Genomic DNA, 27,282 nt, shown 5'->3' with positions numbered 1-27,282 from the left:
CACTGCAGGCGTCACTTACTCACTTGCCGGAGAATCGGGCGCAGACTTGAGTCCCCATACATCTGCTAATTCGTCGCATGCCCGATAAACCCCGAGTTGATTTTCACAAAGTGGAACACACTCACAATCGTAGCGATAGAATATCCTCCGCACTTCGTCTGTCAAGGTATCAACATCGTGATTTTCGAAAGCAGGCGTAGTTTTGGGAGGCAATAACCCACCCGAAGTAATAATGCTGCTCTCAGAAGGCTCTGTTTTGTTAGGTAGAGCTGCTATTGCATTGATAAAGAGTTTTGGAATTAGACAATGCTGGTATACTGTCCAAACATCGCCAATTTTTTTCTGTTGAATCAAGACGACAAAGTTTTCGTACAATGTCTGATAAACAAGAGTTCGTTTTCGAGAAAATTCAGATTCAGAAAAAATTTTAACAGAGATTATAAAAATCAAAATATAACAGAACACTAGTAGAGAATGAAATTGTTTAGCAAGAGGAACCAAAAGGTTTCAAATAGAGATTGACTGTTTAGCAAGAGGAACCAAAGGAAATGAACGAAATAATTTTAGTGGTGCAAATACGTTTTTAACACACCGCTTATCTAGGATCACATTTGTTTTTAATTTCTACTTAATATAACGTAAAAGCCAAGTTAACTTTGCATTGCATTTCTTGTCTAGGTTAACATCTGTTTTGAATTTTCTGTACGTTCCCACTAAATTCAACGTTTTATTCACGTCACACCTATGGTCACATCTGTTTTTAATTTTCATGTGTTATAACCTAGTTGAATTACATTGGTCTCAATTGCATTTAACATCTGTTTTGAATTTTCTGCACGTTCACGCTAAATTCAATCTGTGGTCGTCACACCTAGGGTCACATCTGTTTTGTGGTTCCACCAACCATTTCAGTAGGGAAACTTTATCTAAGGTCACATCTGAAACTAATTATGCAACACAAAGTGAATGCAAGAGACAGAGTTAAGTACGCCATAGGCGTACTTGACTCTGTATTCACATGTCAGCTGGATTTAATTAGACCAAGATGACTACACTGGACTACACTGGCTTGCCGCCGCCATTAATTTGAATCTTTACACATTAGAATACTTGAAAGTGATAAAAATGTTGCACACTACGCCTTTCACTTCCATTGAAGATGCAGAATTTGGAGATTGTTATTTTGATATTTCTAAAACTGATAAGCGTTTAATAAGGGCAACCCTGAAAACTTATGAAAGGACAGGAAAGTATGTGTTTCTAAAACTGTTTAAAAAAACAGCAGAAGAATACGAGTTTGAACAGAGAATTTTGTTAACTCTGCAAGAATTTGGGAGTTTGGTCAATACTGCAGAGAAGATACTTGAATCAGAAGAAAAGTCGGCAAAAGAGTGTTCAACAAAACCGCCACCAAATAAAAGGCCTAAGCTCGAGAGCAAGGATAGTGGAAGCATTGTATGAACGTTCTCCAAGTTATTTCAAACAATTTCAGAAACAATTTAGATTCAAAATTGTTGATCAAAAGCCAACAGGCATTACGAGTTTGATTAAATATGCAGTTTGTCCTCACTTTGAGTCTGAGTTTTGCCAAATAGCAACTAACCATTTTCACCTTTTGATTGATAGTTCAACTGATATTGGCTCTACAAAGCAAAACAAATCTTTTGCTGTCCTCTGTCTTTTCACAACTTTCAAACGCCTTTTTTCAAATTCTTCAAAACTGGAAACGAATGAAGTATTTACAAAGTTGAAGTTAGCCGTTGACTTCAATGACAAAACAGCAGAAAAAATTGACTCAGCAACGGTTCACAAACGTCTTCCAATTTCAAACACAGCAAAGATGTTGACGACAACAAAGACAACAACGACAAAAACTACAGCACAGAAAACAGTCCTCAATACCATCTCAGCAGGAACCGGCCATGAACAAACTCAAACTGATCAAATTTGTACAGAAACTTTAAAAGGAGTTGAAAACATTTTAAGTGGTCCTCATTCTGGTGCTTTTTGTAAAGTTATGGACATATTTGTGATCGGTTATGGAAAATTAGATATTGATTCTGAGTTACTATTTGTTCGTCTTGTATTTGAAGAACAATTTAAATTTTGAAAAAAAAAATTTATTCAACAGATATTAAAACATCATATGAAGTGCAAGGCGAAGCAATTGAACATCATTAATTTTTACAATTTGTCTTTCACTAAAAATATAATGCGCAATATAAATACAAAAAAGTCCACACAGTTCTGAGTTTTGACTCTGAATTGGTTGATGTTCGAGGAGAAATTGACATATTTGTGCATTAGTGTCAGAGAGTCTGCGATATAACATTCTATAGGCAATAATCGATTGTCCCAAGGGGCCTGCAAAAATAATTTTATTGTTTCGATTACATAGAAGAAGCCAGTGTGTACCAGGGTTGTTCGAGGGCGAAGCATTTACGATGAGAAAACTATTTTTGGGGAACTTTTCGGGGAAGTTGTTGGCAGCGAATACACCACAAAATTTGTATTTCAGTTTTCTACATTTTTGAATTAGGTCATTGATGTCATCTTCATCCATTAGTTGGTTAAAATGTGATTTTTTGAAACCCGGCGTGCAGAATCCACAAAAATTGTGCTAGCTTTTTCGCCAATAATGAATATTTCAATATTGTTGGGCAAGGCAGCCGAAAATTTCAGCTCGATCGAAATTGAGCAATTTGTTAGCTCGGGATGAATAAATCGTGAGAAGCTTGTTGAATACGGGTCAAGTCAAAAACCATAAAATGGTTTGGGTAGTCCGTCAAACTTATGCCATGACCATTGTCAATATAGGCTAAGTTTAATATTGTATTGAAGTAAAGACGTTTGTCATCATTTGTTGATATTGGACTATCAGCGACTGGCATTCCATTTCGATAGATATAAATCTGTTCCAAATCAAATTTTTGGAAATGAAATGGATTCTGTCTGTTGTTACCGAGAAAAGCTTCGTTTGTGTTCAGACATAAAGCTAATCTTCGGATTGGTTCCCTGGCAAATATGTCTTCTTGTTTCCAACTGTGCAGACCAGTAGAAGCCAAAAACGTTTTTGTTAGGGTTTCAAGGTACGGATAGGAAGCGGGAATAGTAAGCAAAGTTTTTTCAATGGCCGACACGACGTCATCGTTCAAAGTCATCTTGCGCACATACAAACTTGCTTCGACAATTTTCACTTTATAAAGCTTAGCGGCATCATCTGACATAATAACAAAGTCATCAATTGATCTTCGAAAAGCAATCCGAAGAGTGACACCACTCATTAGATGCCTGTCACATGTGAAAAAGTCGACTGCAACCTTTCCGTAAAACGTGCATTCATTTGACTGTCTGACTAAAGTTTTTCTTCTTTTACTTCAGTAGTTGATAAGGCTCCCGGATTTTCTTCATACGAGTAGCCTTGACAAGCTAACCAAGTGTTTTTTGCGTCTTTGTTATGCGAAAACTCAGTCTTAATAAAACTTTTGTGAGCATAATTTCCATTTGCATTCGATATTTTTAGTCCGTTGGTTGACACTGTGCAGTCAGAGAACAGTGAATGCAGCACATTATTGCTAAAGTAGGGAGGGTCAGTTTTAGTCACATCTGCAGCAGCTGTACCGTCATATTTTAAATTTGCTTCGGACGACTGAACAATTTTACATTTGACTTCGAGGAATATTTTTTGTAAATCAATGAAGTTGTTTCTATCGCCAGCAACTTCAAATTCCAACATTGGACCATTGGGGCTATACACCGGGCCCAGTGTTTGACAAAAACTTCCATCAAATGTTACTAAGAGGGATAGTTTCTCAAACAGATTGAGGGAACTGTGAGGTGCTTCAGATGGTAATAAAATAGCGATCATCTTTCACTTTTGCAAAAAAATCTGATCGACTTTTTTTTGGAGCTCTTGACTTAGAAATGAATGAGGTTTTACGCTTTTCTGTTAATTTATTTGAACGGCTTCCAATTTGTTTCCTTGGTCGTTGTTGTCGCGCTCGTCCTCCTGTTTGTTTTCTAATAGTGTTTGAGACTGTGTTTTTCAAGGCTTGTTTTGGTGAATTTTTCTTTGAGACTTCATCTACAAGTTCGGGAACACCCGGTTTTAAAAGCTCTCTCCCGATACGTTTTGCAGCCGGTAAAACAAAACGTCGAGCCAATGGTAAAGCAACGCGTCCAATTCCCGCTGCTAAAGCCCCAAATTCACTTCCCCTTTGTCTATAGTGTCCGGAGAAGTGCGGCAAAGATGTTTCCTGATTGGCATAATAGGAAACCATGCTAGTCAGAAAACTTTTTGAATTGTAAACTTAAAACAACTTTACCTGTTACCGAAAAAGGAACCAATTGTCCTGTCTCAGTGCGAAGCTCAACTGAAATTGATTGTATAGTGTTTGATAACAGTTTAGTTTAGTCTAAATTTGAAAAAACAATTCGATGTGTTGGTTCAAGTTCACACACGCTACCGTTTTCAGACGTTGTTTTGAATCAATGACACGCAATAACGGAGCTTTTGCATCACCCACATACTGATGCTCAATAATGTTTGTGTAAATGAATATTAGGTGCTTTCTCGCGCATAGATCAGCAAGAAATTCTCCAAAGTATGCTTTTGTCTCATCACTCTTCATTAACCTATTTGATGTAACTGAATCCATTTTGTAACCAATGTGTACACCGCGTCCATCTGGAATTCCAGTAAAGCCCACAATGCTAGGTTTTTCATCACTAGGAAAAGTGATTCCTTCATATTTACCAAAAATTATTTCGTATTTTCCAGTACTCTTGATTTCTCGAAACGAAAAATTGGGTAATCCAATTGTTCGCTTGATAGTACCCAGAAGCTGACTAACATTGTCAAAATTGCCAGTCATGAAGGACAGTTTTTCTCCACTGTAAGGCCGAGAAATGACACTAGCTTCATACGAAATTTTTTGCGAGTCTTCGTATCCCTTAAGATTGTATGCTATTAAATCTCCATTCACGACGTGCTCAATTTTGTCGGAAAAATTATTTCACTAAGAGCCACCCTCCAGTCACCAGAGAGTTTAATTTCATCATAGAAAAAATTGCGAAAAGAAGCCAGAGTGTTTGACCCAAATATTTGCATAGAAGCGGATGAAATAACCTGCACAGTGAACTCATCGTCAAAACGATTTCTACTCATTTTCCTCTACACGAACAAGCTGCAATTCTGATTGATAAAATTTTCCTTCTATTTGTTTTTTGTTTGCATCAATGAGGGAATATGATGGCGGATATAATGTCGGAATATCTGTTATCTCAAAAACTTCGTCAGTAAACGATTGTTCGTAGCCCTTTCTGAAAGCTTTGTCTTTTTTGACAATTCTGACAAAATCTCTAACAAAGAAGCGAGGTTTTTGAGAAACAGGTGTTTCAGCGCTCAAGGACACAAGCCGTGGTACGTCTTTTTTTGGTAACTTTGTTTGGTGCAAGCTTAGTTATCCGGGTAACTCGTGAATTTATTGTTTTCACAAAGTCGTCTAATTTGTCAATGTAGGAATATGTCCATTTTTCTTCAAGGTACCTATGAATGATATTTTTCAGTGAACGAATATTCCGTTCGGCAAAAACAGACTTTTTTCACTAAAAGTGCTATACAAATGAATTGCTCGTGAGTTGCACAGTCTTTAGAAAGCTCCGAGAAGTTCTGTTCCATCATCAACCCATACTTTCTCGGGTTGTTTATGTTTGATCATTTTTTCTTAATGCATTAGCTGCTTCTGTTGCATATTTTGTCTTCATTGGCTCTACTCTAAGGTACCGTGACAGACAATCAACTGCTACCAAAAGGTACCTAATAGCGCGATTGTAATTTGCAAGGTTGTCAACATATGCTAAATCCAATGACCAAATTTCATTGATATCTTTCACAATCACTTTAAGTCTGGGAAATTGCATTCGATGCGAGCGGTATTTTGTGAAGGACGGCTTGGTATCTAAATAAGACTTGACTTTTGCTAATGACATTTGGCTGTGTTTTTGTAATCGCTATGAGCTTCCAAACGATGCAGGAACTCTCGAGTACAGTTTTTCTAAAGTTTTTCTCTCAGAAGACGAAACGAGACCACTTTTTCTGATTGGTCTTTTTTTGCTTTGTCGTTTTGTTTTTCTCTTTTTCTGTTGTGGTTCGTTTTGAAGTACCGCTTCCTGTTTGCAGACTTTGTTGCGTTGGGAAAAATTCTTGTTCGCTCTCATAGCTTTCCAATATTTGCTTGGCGCAAGTGTTTGAGACGAGATCAGGCTCAAGTCGAAGAACTAGCAAGATTCTTGAATATGCCTCTTGATCAATTATCGTGGTTGGTTGTTGTAAATCATAAAAAAGATGAAACTTGTACATCCGTGGGTTTATTGTCAATGTAAACTAGTTGGCTCTCTTCCCCAATAGTGATTTGGTTTGATTGGAAAATAAAATCAAGTACTACTTCTGCACGTTTGACTTTGTGAGCTTCTTTTAATTTAACATTTTTCATTATCGACTCAAATTATTCAACTGTTGGCTTTTTTGTAACAATTGGATCCATTTCACAGTCATCACTAGAAGCCTCCATTTTTTCTTCCTCGTCAAAATTTGTTGGATCTGTTTGGACCACTCTATCTGCTTTATCTACATCTCGTTCAATTTTTGTTGGATCTGTTTGGATCACTCTATCCGTTTTTCCTAAATTCTCTCTTAGCTTGTTTCGTTGCATAAGTGATAACTGAATAGATTTGTTTTTATATTGTGGGTTTTCAATAATTTCGCTCTTTTGGGGTTGCTTTGTTAGAAACATTCGTTTTGGAATTGAAATGAACTCTTCTGTATGCATTATGTTTCCATCAAGTATAAATAACACGAAAGACCAACCATTTTTAACAATTCTGATTCTCTGCCAAGAATTCTTTTCTTTTCCTTCAAATCTGTTTGTTTGGATAATATTTTTTGAAATGATTTTTCGTGAGTTTCTATTAGTTTTTTTTTAATCGCAACATTACCGTTGACTGCGTTGAGAAAACACTCACAGAGAAATTAAATAAAAATGTTAGAAGCTGTTTTTATCAGTTTTTTAAGTTGCTGTCGCTTGACTGAAGCATTTGCCGCAGCATACATAGTTCTCTGTGTTTCATTTGTTAGATTTGTTATTAAGGCTTTTGCAGACGGTAAGTAGAAAATTGATGGTCCTGGTGGCACAATGTTTGAGCAGTATCGTAAAACGTCCGACGTCTTTGGGTCTAAATCAAATAATAAATGACCAAAAGGCTGTTTGGTAGCTAGCTGGTAACTTTCTTTAAGAAATTGTGTGTTGTTGAGCTGTCGACCAATTAAACCAATTTGTTGAACATCACGTGGTGATTTGAATAAAATGATGTGTGTTGTATTCAAGTCAATTGTTCTCGACCACTTGCTTTGTTGAAATAAATTGTGCTTAACGTAAATAACACTTAAATTTTTGTGACGACCTGCAGTTGCAAGTTTTGAAAACTCTTTATCGTTAAAAATTTCTTCACATGAATCATCAAAAACAAGAAGACAGTCTTCTAACTCTGAGACAACTTCGAAGCTTGTAAATTTTTTAAACTGTATATTCAATTTTCTCTCTAAGGACTCAAATTTTGGTTGTTCATGCTGATGGAAATAAAAAATTGATTGGAATTTAGGTGAAAAAGTGTTTTGTAGTAGCATTTTGAAAATCAGTTCAGTTTTCCACAGCAAGATGGACCAGAGACTGCCATAAAAAGTAGATCGCTCGTTGAAATAATTTCATTCATAGCTTTGGGTTTGGAAGTGCGTAGCCGACTGTGCAAGAGAGGAGCGAAAACCAAAATGTTGACTCCTTGCAATCCAATTTAAAAAATGCCAACTTGATAAGAGATACTGCAATAAGAAAAACTATAATTAAAATTTGAATGAAATAAACAACTTCTGATTGTGGTAATCTTGAATTGCAAAATCTCCAAGACCTCTTTTCCTGTTGATTCTCATCAAAAACCAAATCGGTTATGCCACCTCCCGAATCTAACTGATCCGCAGTTGAACTAATGGAGAAAATGTTTTTTCAAAAATGAATTCAAACAAAATAATTCAATTTATGAATCAACGTGAATTCTGTTAGTCTACTATAAAAAATTCATAAACTGTAAAATGAGAGTTTTTGTCCTCTCTTTTGTAAACAACTGTGTAGCTTGCTTTCATGCCATACTCCATCCCGTAATACGTAACTGAATCCACACATCCTTTTTCTACAAGTTGCTTAATTTTTTTAAGTAGTTTGTCATCGTTCAGAGGCACTTGCACTGGAACTGACCGCTTGGGCATAGGTAAAGGGGTAAGATTCATATTTTGCATTTTCTCTTTCATAGACATGATACAGTTGAAAATATTCCAAGAGTGAAAGATATTTTTTGAAGGATTCTATTTCGGCTCCAGTGCAAACAACTTGTTGTTTCCTCAATACAGTTTGTCCCCGACTGTCAATTTTTTCCTTCATGACGAATGTAACAGTCAATTGATTTTCAGCCGCTAAGCAACTGTAAACGATCAAATTTGGAGACAAATTCACTCGGAGTACAGACGGTGCTGTCTTTTCTAATCGACGGTTTTACATGGATCAGCCAGTAGTAGAACAATTGGGCCTTCTTCCTCGCACAATGCTTGTTTTTCTGTCGTTTTGGGCAAGTGGCTGAATGCAAGTCACAAATTGGGGTCTCCCGATAGAAACTCAAATGTTCAATTTTGGGGAATAACAAATCCTCAAGGTTTGTAACTTTTCTTTTAAGCAATTTTTGCAACGTATCAGTTTTCTCTACACCCTTCGCAAAAAAATCTGATAGAGGAAATCGAAGCACTACACTCTGAAAAATTTGTTGTAGATAGCAATATGGGTAATCTCCCTTTTCCCAATTCAAACCATGAAGGTATTTTGAAACCCACTGATAAGATTTTTGTTCACTCAATGTAAGAGAATTGAATGAGTGCGGAGGTGAGAATGAAATTGTATCCGTGTAATTGTTGCACGTTATGGCTAGCTCTTTCACAATAAAATCAGATTTTTTGCTTCGAAAGCCTTCAAAGTCAAGAACAACCACTCTTGCAGTCAACATTCCAATCGATTGAATAAACGGTTTTTGAAAGTCTTTAAGTATAAACAAAAAGCAATACCTGTCACATGACCAACATATTCATTTGTGACTGGACAGGGTAAAACGTATGAATAACCGGGTCCCTTTTCACTGTACTCATAAACAAAACCACAAGCGTCATGAAGAATTGCATGTAGTCTTAAAACTTTAAAATTTTTGAAATATACGTCCAACGAAGAATTGTCAATCCCAATCAATCCACCATACGGCCTCAATTTCAATGCAATTTCCAAATCGAGGTCAGGATCCAAATACAAACAAGTTGCTAAAAAATACAAATATCGTTCACCGTATTGTGAATATTCTTTTTCCACTTTCTTGTATATCTCATGAATCCTATCCAAATCTACCGTAGCAATTGTTGTCATTGCGCACTATTTCAGAAATGGTTATTTCTTGACCGTAACCCAATCCCCTTAATCTCTTTGTCAAGTCTCAATGGAGGGGGAAATGTTTGGATAATAATTCGGCTGTTACATGTACAAGTTATGTCCCTGCATGTAAAAGGTTGGGTTGTCCTATCCCATGCAAAAGGTTGGGTTGTCATAGCGCATGTATCGGGTTGGGTTGTCCTTCCCAATGCAAAAGGTAGGGTTGTCCTCAGGACAATCCTATCTCTTACATGGTATGACAACCCCCCCCCCCCCCGATCTTCCATGGTGTAAATGTTACTACTGTTGTATTATCTTTTAACTGGTGGGCCACTAAGTCGACCGGCCCGCTGTTTCTGGATTTACATGCGACAGTGAATGATAAGCATGGCCATTGATAGTGGTTCGCTGAAGCCAGCATCCATTAAATGTCTAAAAATGACATATCTCTGTCTATTTGGTAATATGTACTTTATCTGAATAATCGGAAAAAACAGCAATGTTAGACAATGCAAAAAGTACAGATTCAAAATCTAGAGTAAAATTGAAAGTGAACTACATTTCTATGAAATATCAAAGGAAAAAGGATTGAATAGTTTATGATAACATAATATAAGTTAACTCAGATTTGCATATTGACTCATCTTAGCCCTCACGAAATTATAGCCCTACTAATTACGAGGAAGTTTATAGGGTAAATATGTTATATATTATTTAAGATGGGGATTAAAACGAGATATAACTGGATAGATTTTTGCTCTAAAAAATATAGCGGACTGAAGTTTTGGTTTCGAAAACCATGATTTTAATTGAACAGTATAGTCCTAAAATTAAGTGAGATACAGAGACAAGAAATAATACTATTAATTTACCGCTTCAGGATCAGGGAATTTTTTTTGGAAATTTTGTAATAAATTTCAAATTTTTCAATGAGGTTTGGTTTTCGTTCAGTTTTTTAACCCAAAAATGATTATGTTTATCCTTTGCCTTTGGTGAGTTGTGCTTAGCAAGAGTTTTCAGTGATTTTTGAGGTCTTTATTATCTGCTAAATATGTAAAATTCTTTCCCAAAAACCTCGCAAAAAAAACCTAGTATATTAGTATAGAGTAGCTAAGGGTATGAACAAATCTGTCAGATCTTACACAAAATTCCAGTAGCTAGATCAGTTTTGAGCTATGAGCTTTGATCATGTGTCAGTCACTACTCAAAACAACAGAATTTTTTTTTTCGATTGCGAATATTGATTTGTAAAACCAACCTCTGAAAACCGTCAAATCTATCGGCGCATGAGAGACAAAGTAAGCATCCATTTTTGTCAACCGGCAGGATGTGACTGGGAGTCAATGCTTTTTAGTCATTATTGTTTGAATAGCACTGTCTCAGGGTAGATTATGTGTACTTTGCTCTACAAATCGTTACAGCTTCAGCTTAAGCTCTTTTTTGTTTCAAATTAAACTACGCTTTTATTTCAAATGCCAATTTTATACTAAAGATTCTTTGCGGCTTTTACAAGCCTCTCTGCTCTTTTTTTTATTTCTTGTTTGAAGATGTGTTTGATACGGTATTTGTTTTAATTTCAGTTCTCAACTGAAAAACCGAGTTTTTATTCTGAGGGCTGGGACTCCATCCAGTTAGATCTTATTCGATTGTCCAAATAGTTAATTAACTCTGCGGATGGGATTTTTTCATCTGCCCGTAGGTTTGACTTCATGACTGTGAAAAAAATGATGACTGTTTTGTTCTAACAACAAGTTCTGCTTTTATCAGTCATCAAAATCTGTTGATCAATTAATGTGAATTTTTGGCTAATCTCGTTTTTCCATAGCAAGGTATCTTAACTGAAATGCTTTACAAAGTCTGAGTCTTTCGTTTGTTAATTGCGGCACCAGCAGAGAACAATATTGTTAATGGAAAGTGCTGAAAGTTGTTACCAGTCTCTTTTCAGAAATTTATTATTGTTGGATTTAGTTTTGTTATCTTCTGGTTTTAATTGCCTTTGAAAATAAGTTGAACAAGGCGGCTCGGTAATGTGCGATCGCACATAAGGTTCCGACCCCGCTCATCCACAATTTTGGCATAATTGTCTACCAAATAAGGAACAGATGGAAACAGAAAAAATTCAAGTATTTTTCAAAAAAAACTGGTGTATGAACGAAAAGATAGCCTCCAAAGCAAATAACTCAGTGGAGTAAAAAAAGATGCATTAGATTGATGAGATATGTCGATATTAAGATAATCAAACAACAACAACAACAAACATTAATTACATCGAAAAATTTATGTCCGTCTTAAAAAACAAAACTTAATAACAAAGTAAAAAAAGCGTCAGATAAAACTCAAAATAAACAAAATAACTTCTAATTCACCAGAAAAAAATAGTTATTCACCAGTTCATAATAAAGCTTGGTAACAATTAGACAAAAAAGAACAGAAACTTTAAAGTTAGAAAATTCGCTGAATTTTAAAAAAAGAATTAATTTCAAAGTAATGAAAACAATTAGGAATCAACTAAAATATCCCATAGGTTGAAAATTACAAATGCTTCCATAAAAAGGAATTGAGAACTCTTAATGTTCAATTTTTTATGCAGTTACAAAAAGAACAAAAAATGGACAACAAACTAAAAATCAATTAAAACTTGCCAGAAAATGCTTTGGAAGCCGTAAAACCATACTTTGGCCCCCCTAATATGATCTATTGCACCATCGTTGAACTCGTATAATGTATTATGTGGCCGCTCATTATTGAAATTAAGCCACAATTAGACATAAAAGAAAAAATTCAAATTTATTTAACACTTGTTTTTTTTTCGAAAAAAATTTATTTCCAAAGACATAAAAGCCATTAACTAAAAAATGAAAAATTTTAATAGGTTCGTCCATTCTTCCAAAAGAAGCCCTTGAGACCTGCAACTATCTAGATTATGTCTTACGTCTACAAAAAGAACGTCAAATATGACAAAAATCAAAATTTCATTTACTTTTTTTTAAAAACCCGCGTTGAAGCCAGTAGTCATAACGAATTCTCTTAAAACATTAGATTTTGTGACACCAATCTCTTTTGACAGCTTCCCTTGAAAAAAAATTGTCATGTTTAACGTTTAACGAGACCAGGTCACAAACAGGAAATAAAAGAAATAAAATTGCAAAATTGAAATGCTTCTTTTTTCATTTTGGAAAACAATTGTTTTCAAAGTCATGAAAGCCATTATCTATCTTCTAACATCAGAACATTGGCCCATCTACTTTTCCAGGAAAAGCCAATCAAACCGGGTCATTGTACAGGAAATTAAATACGACTAAAAAGATAAAGTAAAAACGACAGTTAAAGACAAAATTAAAAAATTCAATTAAGTTCTCAATTAACAATCTATATTTTCAAGGATTTAAATATAATCAATTGTGCGTTATTTTGAACGCGAAAATGTGATATATGAACTGACAATAAGGTGATAATTTGACAAAAAAAGAAAACATGAAAATGGGCAAATACTTAAAAAAATAAATAAATTGTGAAATGTAAAACCGCAATAAAGGACAAACTTGAATTGAGCAGAAAGAAGGAGCACTCTTTTATTGCTGGCTCCAGGTTACAAATTGACCAAATTAAGAGAAAATGGAGGCAAAGTTCAATAAGCCATTTTTTATTTGATAATCAAATATTTTAAAAGTCAAAACGACCACAAGCTTTCAAGCAATCAACTAGATAAATTACTTTCAAGCTAATTAGGAAGCCAATAGGACCTATCACTATTGAGCTTTGGTTTGAAAAGTTCTGTTATTTACTTAATATAATAAAGATCGAATTTTTTTAATAAAAAACCGACTGACGACAATCCGAATTGTTCTTGGATTGTAATGGTCCAAGCTTGGTACAGAACTAATCCTGCTGATGCTGATGGTCCATTAGGAATATTTGATATTTGGAATGTCATTGATAGAGATATTTTGTTAGTTAAAGAATCAAAAATAAATGCTGCGTTTTTGATAATCATCGAATAAAGTTAGCAAAAAACAGCAAAGTTTTATTTACAGAGCACTCTCAACGGAAATTGAAGTGGAATTAGCCCCCTTTTCAGTCTACAAAGATTGTGTTAGTGGTGTTTGGGTGTGCAATTCCTGCAATTTTAATCAGAGTGGACTAAAGAAACTTATTTCGTGCTGTTTTTGATAAAAAAAATCTGAATTTTGTGAAATATTTAGCCTGAATTTGTGACAAAAAATATTCAATGAAAAAAGCCGACAACATATTTAAACGTAAAATCAACAATTTTTTCTTGAAATTTTTATTAAATTTTATCAAAATTGGCGAAATGTTTGTCAAAAATTCCGAAAAAAGATGAATGAAATCAACGGAATTCACTCTATTTTATCGAAAGTTTAAACCTCGATATCTCCCTGTCAAAAACGAAAATCAAAAAAATCTTTTTAATTTCTAATGATACCAGTCACAAGCTTTCTAATGATACCAGTCTCAACTCTCTACGATGAATATATCGATCGGCCAAAATTGACTGTACAATAAAAGTCACCAAAAAGTTTTTCACCTTTCTCCGGTTCCAAAAACGAATTGCACAAATAATGACAAGGAATTTGAATTAACCCATATTTAAAGATCTTATCAACCAATCGTTCTGCTTGGCAGATCATCAGATTTCTTCCGTTAAATAAGCAAACGCTTTCAAGCCCAAATAGTAATTAAGTTCCAAATTTTCAAAAATTTAGGTCTCAAAAACAAGAGATAGAAAACCTATATTTATCTAAAAAAAATGATGTTTGAAGTTTAAAAAAAGTTGCTTTAAGCTCCAAACACTAAACGAATTAAACAATGTTGTTGTAATGGGCCGATGAGATATGCCATTAAAAAAAGAACGAGACAAGACAAAGAAAAAATCTAATAACAAAAACAAACATTAATTACAACCAAATCAATTAACAAGGTGAAATTTTTATCACATTGAAAAATAAAATAAAAAAACTTGTAATTCACTAATAAAAATATTGGATCTGCCCTTAGATACTAAAAAAAATTCAAAAAATCTTAAAAAAAACGTTTATATTTTTTTTAAAAAACTTTTAAGTCTTGAGAACTATTAGCTATCAACTGAAATCATTATATAGGTTCATTTATAACTCCAAAAGAAGCCATTGAGACCTCTCATTTGACTACAGAATTTTTCTTACGACTAATAAAATAGCAGCAAATACTGAAAACAATGAAAAACAATAAAAATTTGCTAAAAATCAGCGTCCAAGCCAATAAAATCCCAAGCTATTAATTAAAATGAAATAACGTATATAAAGGAGCCTGCATTCAAAGCCAATGAGACTTGTAATTGGAATGTAATGTGACAATTCATCCAAAGTTAAACTCAAATATGAGAAAAAACTCTTGAAAAAGAATATTTGAGGAAATTTTGTGGAATCAAAGCCAGAAGACCATTCTTTATGCATGAAACCGATAAGTTTCAAGATTTAAGCATGAAACCATTAAAGTCAGCTCATCAGAAAAGATGCAAACTATCATTGATGAATCTCACCTAAAAGAAATATAAGAAAATAAGCTTAAATAAGCCGGAAAAGTTCAAATAAAAAACATTCATATTTTCTAAAGCAGATAAAATCATTTTCATCACAAACGGAAAAACAATTATCTATGTACTTAAACCCTCAATTGGAAATCCCAAAGGAGTTTCAGAACTGTATTTATCCAGAACGGGGGGGGGGGGGGGGTAACAACAAAATGAACCGAAATGGTTAGTTAAAATCAGTCTTCCACGGATAGATCTTCTTTGAGCCATTTTATAGCTATGTAGTGTAGGTCGACAAATATTAGCTCAAATTGCTTCATATAAGGATCATTGTAAAGCTCTTGTAATAAACTTCAACATTTGGTTTGCTAATTTTACTAAAAATAAACAATTATGTACTGCAGAAAGTTATTTAAAAAGTTAAGGTAAGTTAAGGTAATTTTACCTTAACACAGTTCAGGTAACTTTACCTTAACACAGTTCAGGTAATTTTTTACCTTAACTCAAGTTAAGGTAAAGTTAAGGTAACTTTTACCTTAATTTTACCTTAACAGAGGTTTACCTTAACTGCGTTAAGGTAATTTTACCTGAACTTTTTTTAGTGTGTATTTGAAAAGTGCTAAAACGCTTCAAAATAGCGTCTTAAGCAATGCATTAAAAACTGACCAATGAGAAAGCAGAAATTATTCGGCTTTTTATCTCATTTTTCCCAATGTGCTAGACGCCTAATCACCTAGATGGTCGTCCTCTGGAGACCTGACTGCAAAATGATTACTCGCGTCTAAAATTTAGATTGATGTATATAACGCTGGCTCAAAATTGAATGGACGCCAAACCAATTTACACGAGTGAGATGGTTTTACTTTTCTCAGCCGAAAGTTACGTCTGCTAAGTTGTATGTCGGCTAACAACGGGCCACGGATACTGACACTATAAATTGCCTTGACACTCAAACAAACGTGGACCGGTTTATAGCATGAATGACGTCATAGCTCATAGTTTGCTCAGGCAGCAATGAACAGACATATGGATGCCGTATTGACAGACAGGGCGTTTAGCTCACGACCAAAAAATGAAAAATCTAAAACCAAATTTGCAGTTAGATTCATTCTGAAGCTGTGATTGGACAATTTAAAACAGTATTCCTTAAGCGGCAATGGAGAGGCCGAGTGGAGTGTCCCCCCAGACAAAAGATAATGGTCCACCGCTCTACTGATTTATCAACCAATGAGGTTTTTTTTTTACCAAAAATGATAAAACTGTCGGCTAAAGTTATCATTTTTTCCTTGTTGGCTAACCCCCCTGTCGGCCAATTTTCCAAGCAGCATCCGTGGTTGTACCCTGCACTCCTTAACTATTTAATCATTCTCACTTTCTCATTCGGCTCTGTGCCCGTTCGGCTCTATGTAATTCCTAGCTGCAATTTCGTATCACCCAACGTTATGAAAGCTAAAGTGCATAAAGTAGATGAAATGACGTTTATACATAAACGAGTAAAGTAATTAGGTTGCAATTGAATAAAAGACCGATTAAATATCGTGACCGGTCAATTGGCCGACATACAAATTAGCCGACACACCTTTTAGCCGACACTTGAGCAAATATAACTACTCGAAAACGACAGTTCACGATAATTACCCGCGCATTAAGCGGTAAAAGTAGCGTCCCTTCGTTGTAAAACAAACAATAATCGGCTATTACTACTAACTAATTTGGCCATGCCTCAGCGGCCCGTGGGACTTGATATGAATCTATCACAACCGAACAAATTATTACGGCCGAACATAATTAAGGCGACGCTTCTAATAACAGTATTTAAATTAGTTTCGATTTCGGTCATTTTCTTGTCGTCGTGATGAAATCTGTCGGCCAATTGGCGTGTCTTCTAATATGTGTGTCGGCTAATACCCCTAGCCCCATTGAATACCTAAGGACGGAGTAGATACCCTACAGTTTGTTGTGTTAATTTGTGTTATGAATCAGTTGGAGAGAGTTGGTTTTGTTCAATTAGGCTGCACAACTCAACTCAATCGATAGATGTGGTGGCACTGGTGAAGCTACACTCGCCCGTTCTCTGTAAGTCAAATTAAACCTGCTTTACTTCCTCAGATTCAAGCACGAACAGCATAAACAAGATTTCACTTATCTGGGATTTATAATAACCTTGATATTGCTCTATGATGAACTTGCAGGATTCCTAAGAGATGAATGATGGCTGAAGTTTCAATTATGTTTTTCTAATGCTGTAAAATGACCGTTTGGAAGATCATGCTCTTTGAAAAGTATCAATTAATAAAAAAAAACTCAACAATCGATTGAAAAACAAATTTCAAACCTTTGATGTTGCAAGGAAAACACTACCCGGGTCGAGGTTTGGAAAAAAATAATGTATTAGCTGTGATTCTTGAATGAAATCGAGGAAATCATTAATGATCCTTATGGGAAATCAAGGATTTAAATCACGAATAACCTCTCACATTACCTCAAAAAACGCGGAAAAACAATTTATGTAGATTGAGCATTATTGAGCGTTATAGCTGTTACGATTAGAGTGGTTTACAACTATTTTAATTTTTTGTATGAAACTTGTATGATTACGGGGAAATCATACAAATCATATATGAACTTGTATGATTACCGGGGATCATATAGGACCTTGTATGAAATCAAGGAAAGTTGTATGATGGGAGTAGTAGTAGCTGAGCAGAGCTGGGGGGGGGGGGGGTAAAAGGATGTACCTATGTATTAACATTAGGTATAGCCTATTTTCGTCCAATTTCCAAAGATGTACCTAAAAAGAGAGTGAGAACAATAGACCTGTCATCTTATCGTAATTACCCAGGGGTAATTATCTTAATTACCCCAGGGAAATGCATCCGCTCTAATGCACTTCAGCTAATCTTATCTACTTAACCTTTTTTGAAAGGAAGTAATTATTTTTATGTTTTTTTTTATTTTTCTATTTTTCCACTTTTCAATTTTTGAAGTTTTTTATGTAAATTTTTTCATTTTAAATTTAATTTTTTAAATTTAATTAAATCAATTTTGGTTGAAAAATGTCGTTTTTTACGTAAGGTTTTTGATGAAAAATGCATAATTTGAAATTTTCTTTTTTTTCCATTTGTTAGTTTTCGAAAAAAAATAGTTTTCATTTTTTTCGAATTTTTGAGTTTAATTTAAAAAAATAATTAATTTTATAGAAATGTTAATTTTTTTAGAACATTTCTTATTTAAAAAAGTTGTTTTTTACATAAGGTTTATAACAAAAAATGAAGATTTTTATGTTTTTTTATTTTTCTATTTTATCATTTTTCAGTTTTTGAAGTTTTTTTCATGTAAATTTTTATTAATTTTTTTTGAAAAGAATCGTTTTACCCAATTCTTGCCAAAAAAATACCCAATTATTGGTAAAAATACCCAATTCTTCCAGAAAAATAACCAATTCTGACCAAAAAATACCCAATTCTGGCCAAAAAATACCCAATTCTAACCAAAAAATGCCCAATTCATCCCAAAAAATATCAAATTCTGGCCAAAAAATACCCAACCCTGCCCAAATAATACCCAATTCTGGCCAAAAAATACCCAATTATTGTCAAAAAATACCCAATTCTTCCCAAAAAATACCCAATTCTTCCCCAAAAGCACCCAATTCTTCCCAAAAAATACCCAATTCTGACCAAAAAATACCCAATTCTTATCAAAAAATACCCATACTTTCCAAAAAATACCCAATTCTGACCCAAAAAACCAAATTTTACCAAAAATACCCAATTCGTGGCCAAAAATTAACAAGTTAGAGCTCAAAATACCCAGTGTTATTAACATATTTTGAAAAATTACCCTAAAATTCAAAGAAATTTACTCCTTTTTCTAAATTGTTCTAATTTCTTCCCATTATTCTCACAATTTCGAAATTTCAGAACCTTACAAGTTTCAAAATCTTTATTGTAATCACGAAATCTCTCACGTGATCGCATTGGTTTTGTCTGGAGGTAAATGACCTCTGATTTGTGAATACCCAATAACAAATCTGTGCCATCTATTAATAATCATAAAATTCTCACGTGATTGGACAATTAGTCTCTGAATTGACAAAAATACGTCGTAGTAGCGTCACAATTACGTTATATTATCGTCACAATTACTCATAACAACATCACAATTACATCATACTATCGTCACAATTACGCCATAGTGTCGTCATAATTACGTCATGATGTCGTCATAATTACGTTATAGTGTTGTCTGTATTACGTCATAATATCGTCATAATTACGTCAAATCTGATTACGAAGTTCTTTATCATTTTTATTCAATTTTCATTTGTTTGATTTTAAACGTTCAGTGCAGTTGAATAAAAAAATTCCTCACAATTTCTAGCAATCCGATTTATTCCGTCACAAATTTTATTTCTACATTCTGTTTTACTCTGTTTCTATCTCACTTCTTATATTAGTTTTCCATTAATCTACTTTTCAGATAAAATGCCAAGAACTTCTAATCCAACGGAACAGTGTTTTTCATGCAATAAACTTATATTGAGATCTAATATGAGCAGACATCAGAAGCTTCACGCAAAAGCTTGCTCACATTGCACCCAGTCATTTCCTGACAAAGATAAATTGCAGAAACACGTTGCTTCTGTACATGCGCCGTCTCTAGTTTTCAAGAAAAAGTTTTCTTGTAGCAGCTGCAATTTATCGTTCTCCACATATTATCAACTAATAAACGAAACAATCACCAGCATTCTGTTCCAGTGGCTTACGTTGACCTTGACTTAACTATCTATGGAGACTCTCTTGCTCTTCATAGTGAACTTCAAACGGTTCAACACTTTTTACAAGACTCAGTGCTTGAATTGTCTAGAAAGAAAGTGCATAACTTCAAGTTATTCGAACTCAGTCACGAAACAGTGATCAACAAATTAGATTTCGTTTACAACGACTTACCCAGTTCAGCGAAAATTAACATTTCCTTTGGTTTTGTACTTCAAAGTGTGAATAACTCGGACGAATTTCGATACTTTTACGCGGCACACAACAACCCCATTTTTTAAAATCCTATGGTTCTCTCCGATGACTCAGATCTCAATTTTATCAAATCGAAATTGAGAAGTGAAGATTTTCTACCCAATCTAATCAATCAACGTCCAGACACGAAATGGAAGTTTTATTGTGTTACAAATGTCACTTTCTTTGTATTTCTCCTCAGTGGTGTTCCTCTAGGCTGTATAACTCAAAATATTCCATCTATTTTGCTCAGGAACGGTTACGTTAAGTGTTTTGTTTCGGATTGTGAAAAAAAGCCCTATCAAGACAACCTGTGTATGTTCCGTGCTTTAGCTTACGATTTGTAGGGTAGTGGTGAGCTACAAAATAAAACAATGGAATTGATGCAGATGTTTCTCTCAGCGACAAGGAGAGATGACGAAACCTTTCCAGGAATACATGAAGACGATATTCCTGTACTTGAAGAGATAACTGACAGAAATATTCAAGTTTATACACTATTTTTTGAGGAACAATCTGAAATGTTTGCTGAACTAACTCGTCGCTCCTTGATGAAACGCACAAAGACAACTTCGTTGCTGAGATATGAAAATCATATCTGTTGGACAGCGGACATCAACAAATTCCTCAAAAGATTTCGCTGCTACATATGCGATCAGTATTTCGACAGATCATTCAACCTATTGCGACACATGCAAAATTGCTCCGAAAAGACACACCACAAATACCCAACAGGAGCCTATCAGTTATCAGAAACTCTTTTTGATCGTTTGGATGACATTAAAATTAATGTTCCACAATAACTTTGATTTTGAGTCAATAACCGTCCCCGACAATACAATCAGAAACACTGATTTGACTTTGTGGATTGGAAAACATGTTCCCATTAGCGTTTCGATAGCTTCCAACCTACTTAAAGACCCAATATTCATTTGCAACGAAGATCCGTATCAACTAATCCGTGATGTTGTATCCAGCTTGACTAAAATAGCAGAAAAAAAACACACTTATAATGAGGGAAAAACTCAATGCTTTCGTGCTGGAATTGGAAGAAAAGTATTGGGCAGTTCGACAATTGGTTCCAGTGAAAGACAAGCAAGTACCCACTGGAGTGGAAGACTTATTTGACAACGAAGCTGAACCCGACGAAGAGGAGGATGAAGAACTTGAAATTAGGAGACTGAGGTGCGAGCTCAAGATGTTATCAAAATTGAGACAAGACTTTGAGAACTATTACAGCACCATTCCTGTTTTCGGGTTTGATAGCTCTCGGTATGATTTGAACCTGATAAAAGAATATCTTCTGCATCATCTGTTAATCGAGAAAAACGTTGTTCCTAAAGAAAGTGATTCGTACGGGGAACAAATATATTGGAATGAAGTTTCTTGGCTTGCAATTTCTGGACATTCTTAACTTCCTGGGAGGAGTTACAACTCTGGATAATTTTTTGAAAGCGTATGGAGCCAGTGAAGAGAAGGGTTTTTTCCCTTATGAGTGGTTTGACAGTGCTGAAAAAATGAATGAGTCCCAATTGAAAGTTTCTGGAGTAACTTGAAAAACCATAACGCCTTGTCAGTCGATTACGATAAGTTCATGGATTGCAAAAAAAGGGAATTGAAGAAAAGGAAGCTTTAAAGAAGCTGAAATTAAAAACAGTTCCCAGAAATGCAGAAAAGAACTACCGGGAACTTCAAAACATTTGGGAAAAGGAGAACATGAACACTTTTCGTGATTTTCTCAAGTGGTATAACAACAAAGACGTCGTGCCCACTCTTGATGCGATGACAAAGATGATTCAATTCTTCCACTCAAAACAAATTGATATGTTGAAACTGGGCTATACTCTTCCCAACTTGGCAAACAGATTTCTCCATTCATCAACAGATGCTGCATTTTTCCCATTCTGCGTGCAAGACAAGGAATATGATAACTATATCAGAAATTGGCTGACAGGAGGACCCTCGATTATCTTCACCAGATATGCAAAAGTTGGCGAAACAAAGATTAGAGAGTCCGAAAATGTGTGCAAGTCTATTGTGGGCATTGATGCGAGTCAACTCTACCCATTCTCAATGACCAGGGAAATGCCAACGGGACTCTACACAAAACGGGAGTTCAATGACGACACTGCAAAGTTTCACCCAAAAAGGAATTGGAGGAGTTTGTTTGAGCAGCAGGTAATCGAATACTTGCAGAGCACTCGTCCAGAATGTTTAATACAGTCACAGTTACGTCACAAAAAACAGAAAAAAATTGGAACTTATCTCGTCGATGGCTTCTGCTCTCATTGCAACACAGTGTTTGAGGCAATGGGATGCTACTTTCACTTTTGTCCCTGTCAGGAGGAAAAGCCGCTGTTATTTGAAGATATAGAGAACAGTTTAAAGACACGGGAACGAGATAGTGATCGAAGAGAGTATCTGCAGGGATTAGGATACACAGTTGTTGAAATTTGGGAGTGTCAGTGGAAACAGTGGAGGAGGGGAAACATAAATGGATTAAAGGAGTTTGTCAACAAGAAATATCCATTTCAACCACCCTTTTTTAAAAATGCTCTTATTGAAAAAATAAAACGAGGAGATTTGTTTGGAGTGGTCGATTGCAGCCTTGAAGTCCCCGAACACTTGTACCCTTACTTTGAAGACTTTCCTCCTATTTTTAAGAATTGTGAAGTTGGACGAGACAACATTAGGGTCCATATGAAAGAATTTGCTGAGCGACACAAGTTATTGTCAAAACCAAGAAAAATGCTCATTTCTAGTTTCAAGCTTGACAGAGGACCAATTATTACTCCACTTTTGTTATTTTATCTGGAAAAAGGAGTGATTCTAAGAGACGTTTTTTGGTTCCTACAATACACTCCCCGCCGCTGCTTCCAGTCCTTTGTGCAAAACGTTGTTGATGCTCGCCGCGAAGGAGACCGAAACGAAGACTCAACAGTCGTTGCTGAAACTATGAAATTGATAGGTAACAGCTCATACGGGTATCAGATAATGGATCGTAGCCGGCATACGACCACAAAATATGTCAAGGAGCCGCAACTTGATAAGTTTATCAACAACAGATTTTTCAAGACTATGAACGAACTACCAGAAGAAATTTATGGGGTAGAAATGATCAAAACACGTATCGAGCACAAGGAACCAATAATTGTTGGCTTTTTTATTCTGCAGTACGCTAAACTTACAATGTTACAACTCAAGTACAATTTCTTCTCCACTTTCTGCGACAAAAATAAGTACGAACTCATTGAAATGGATACCGACAGTCTGTACATGGCGCTTAGTGAGGAAAGACTTGACAAAATCATTCGACCAGAAATGCAATCATTGTGGTACTGGATGAGACAGAGCGACTGCAGTGATAATTTTGCAGCAAACTCAAGCTGCAACTTTTTCCCACGTGAATGTTGCAACAAGCATTCGAATTTTGACAAGAGAACTCCAGGCTTGTTCAAAGAAGAATTTAGATGCTCAGAAATGATTGCTTTGTGCTCAAAAACTTACTGCTGCTACGATGAGCGATCAGATACTGTAAAATTATCCAGTAAGGGGCTCAACAAAAACAACATCGAGGAGCCCTTAGCCAAATACAGAAAAGTTTTGTTTGATGAGGAGCGAGTATATTCAACGAACAGGGGATTTCGCGTAGTCGACAATAAGAAAGTATGCACATATGAACTCAAAAAAGTGGGACTGTCATACTTTTATCCCAAGCGTAAAGTCTGTGAAGACGGAATTCACACTACTCCTTTATATATATAAGTCATTTTCTTTAGATTTTGTAAATTTTTAGCCTTCTTTCGTTTTATATCTTTTTTAATTCACTGTTTACCATACAAAATGTCTTTTGAAAAAAAAATCATTTTATAAAATAACTAAATTAGATACAAATACACATACAAATAATTAAGTACAAAGTTTACAATTTTTTTAAAAAAAGTTTTGAAAACCATTTGCATCATTATACGGATTAATGTTTAAATAATTAAAGTGTTTGGTTGTCAAAGCTTACAAAACATCAGCAAAGAACTTCAAAATAGGAAAATCATTTAAATATTTAGACGAGACTTTAGAAAATAACACATGTGAAAAATAAATAGCATATAAACCACACAATTCTGAATTTTGGAGTTTTTCCTGTACTAATGAACCAAAGTTTGCTTTTGTCCTGATACCATATTTTTCCAAAACTTCTCCCATCGAATCCCCGTAGAACAACTTTCCATTTTTATTGGCTAGAAAAATCCAGTGCGAGCCCGGTTGAGTAGATGAATCTGGGTTGATTATACAAAACGTGTTTGTAGGTAAATTTTTTGGTCGAAGATCTGCTGGGAAGGAACCACGATATTTGAACTTTAGGTGTGGGAACCTGTTGACAACATGTAAGAGTTGTTGATTATCCATTTTTAGTAACTGATCCCTCCTTATCAATTGCAACTGAACTTATACATTCACCACTAACAAATAATTCTACAGTATTAGCCAAATTGTTAGCAAAGTAGAGCTCTAAACGAGTTCCTGCTCCAACTACATCAGGAAAATGCATTTCGACATTGGCCTCCTGTGTTGAAGTAAGATCGAAAAATAAATGAAAATGGTTTTCAAAATCCTTGTTTTGAATGTTAGGACCGTCATCATCAAATTTGAGTGCTTTCATCGATTCAGCATAAGCTCTCACATGATTTTCCGTTTGCAAGTTAACTATAGTTTGATTCCCACGCACAATTTTAACTTGTCGAAGACCAAATTTACGAAAATGGAACGGATTCGTGTTGTATGTTCCACTGAACTCATTATTCAGATTCATAGCAATATCTATCATTCGAATTGGCTTGTTTGAAAATATATTTTCTTGTATAAACTGATTCTGTCCAGCTGGAATGATAAACGTTTTTGGAAGTTCTTCATTATAGTAAAATATGGCAGTTTCTCGCAGCAGTCTGCTTTTGAAACTTCTCATCCAGTTATCTGAGATTGTTACCTGTCTAGTAAAAAGGCAAGCTTCCAAAATTGTAGCCTCAGAGTTCAGCCCACCATTATCGATCATATAGAACGCTGGAGATGACCGGATCAATTTCAGTCTGAGGTTGACATTTGGGAGAAGTAAAGTTTCACAAGCAAATAGACCTATTGCTAACGGACCGTAAAAAGTAAAATCATCTTTATCCTTTTTAAAAACAGTATCTGTAAATGCTCTTTTTGTAATATCGTTTGGCTCAATCTCGTATCGATATCCTTGGCATTGAGATAAGCTTTCCTTCGTTCCTTTTGTCCCTGAAAATTCAGTCAGCAGAGACAAAAGCTTGATGAGCATAAAGAGAATTGGCACTGTGAACTTGTTCATTGTTAAGATATACTTCGCAATTAGAGAAAAGAGAATGAAGAGCATTGTTTACCAATAATGTTTCTTCGGCATTATCTTAACGTGTTCGATCTCCTTTAATAATCGAATAGAGCGCAAGTCAGTAAAAATATTACGATCAGTTTCCAATTGAAATTCGATTGTTGACTCGTTTAAGGAATTTGTTGGAAATATTTGCTGTTCATTGGACCAAAGAATGGGGTCTAGATTTGGAACTTTCCCAAAAAAGTCTAGCATAGAGTGAGACAAGGAATTCATTTGCATTTCAGCCGACCGTTTTTTATAATGATAATTGAGGAAATGATCAAGATTTTTTATGGAATAATAACGTAAGTTGAACTTGACCAATAGGGAAGAAGGGAACAAGGTGCCCAGCAGCGTTTCTTAATTCTACATGGATACTGTGGAAGTTGGATTTGATTACTTTATGGAATCTCAAGTGTTCGAAACTGCGATAACTCAGAACCTGAGATCTCTTAAAAATCTCATCGTTATCTCGATGTTTGAAGGGCAAGGAGCGTAGAAGAGGACATTTCACATCACCGACTGAATTGGGTTCAACTATATCCAAGTAGAGTAAAATTGTATGTGTTCCAGTAATATCAAAAGGGAGATCTGCCGTTGCCCAGGACTTGGTGTTGTATGATCCTTTCGAATCAGGTGGCATAACAGGTTTGTCAGCTTCAACGCCCAAGTTAGCAGCCAAACTTTTGCTGAAGGATACATTTTGAGATCCTCTATTGCAAAAAGTTAGTCTTCGACTTTTTTTGTCGATGTTGACAGAAAATTGAGGATCTAATTTTTTGGGATGTCGTGCTTTTTTGGGTATATCTGTAAGACTCTTCGCAAATTCGTCCATAGAGTTAAAAACTGCTGGTGGAATAGCGAATACATGCTTAAATTTCTCATCATAGTGAAATGTCATCAATCCTCCTTCAATGTTATAACATATACCGGGATATGATACTTCGACTAAAGCTACTTCCCATGATCCATCCAGTTCAATTTTGTCGGGAAGAAAATTGGTGAACGAAGCCGTTGCATTTTGAGGGTAAACTCGAGAGGAAGCGTTGGATACTAATTCTAGATAAAACGAATTCATTTGACTGTTCTGTGTGACGTTTGTTTGAGAAAATGGTTAGTCAAGGTTCTTCAAAAAGTCTTTGCGAATTTTTTGTCGAGTAACACTTTGTCTATTGTTTTTCCTCTTTTTCATACCACCACCAACTTGTTTCTGTATTGTTGATTTTGCAGTCTTCTTTACTGCTTTTTTAATCGAAGTCTGTCCTGATAAAACACCACCAATTTCGGGAATTGCTGACTCGATTACATCTCGTCCAATTTTTTTTGCTGCAGGTAAAACGTGTTTCTTGAGAATGGGAAGAGTTGTCCTAGCGACTGTTCTAGCCAAGACTCCAAAGCCACGCCCCCTCTGACGAGGAACTCCTTTAAAATAAGGTAGATTGTAACCGTCCATTTCCTAGCGCGACTAATTGAAAAATGATTATGCAACTTTTGACAATTCTTGTTCATAAAATATTCCATCAATGTTTTCACCTTTCTGATCAACAACAAAATATGTCGGGAAGGGCGCTAAAGTGTTTATTTTTCGAACTAGGAAAATTTCATGTGTATAGTGAGGTTTACATCCTTTCTGAAATTTGCCCTCTGCTAATGCCAACCTAACGGTGTCGAGAAAAAACATCTACAGTAACGAGTAAAAAGTTGATACCTCGATTCCATCGTGATAGTTTATCCATTTGCGCAAGATTCAAGCACCAAATCTCATCAATATAGCGAGCATGCGCATTTAGCCGGGGAAATTTTCGTCTGATTCCTTTGTATTTCGTATAAGAGTCTTTT

At 35.2% G+C, this 27,282-nt stretch overlaps 1 protein-coding gene across 1 annotated transcript in view; it reads left to right on the top strand.

Annotated features, from left to right (window-relative positions):
- LOC142334895 (transmembrane protease serine 4-like) overlaps positions 1-27,282 on the top strand; it is a 61,720-nt gene that overhangs the window by 17,418 nt on the left and 17,020 nt on the right. The window contains exon 4 of the mRNA XM_075383222.1: positions 17,054-17,118. Within this exon, the coding sequence (XP_075239337.1) occupies positions 17,054-17,118 (65 nt within the window). The remainder of the gene's footprint in view (positions 1-17,053; positions 17,119-27,282) is intronic.

This window comes from Convolutriloba macropyga, chromosome 2, assembly GCF_964194025.1.
Source record: "Convolutriloba macropyga chromosome 2, txConMacr16.3, whole genome shotgun sequence".
Lineage (NCBI taxonomy): Eukaryota > Metazoa > Xenacoelomorpha > Acoela > Convolutidae > Convolutriloba > Convolutriloba macropyga.
The sequence above is the reverse complement of the archived record's forward strand: the minus strand, read 5'-3'. Positions and strand labels throughout refer to the sequence as shown.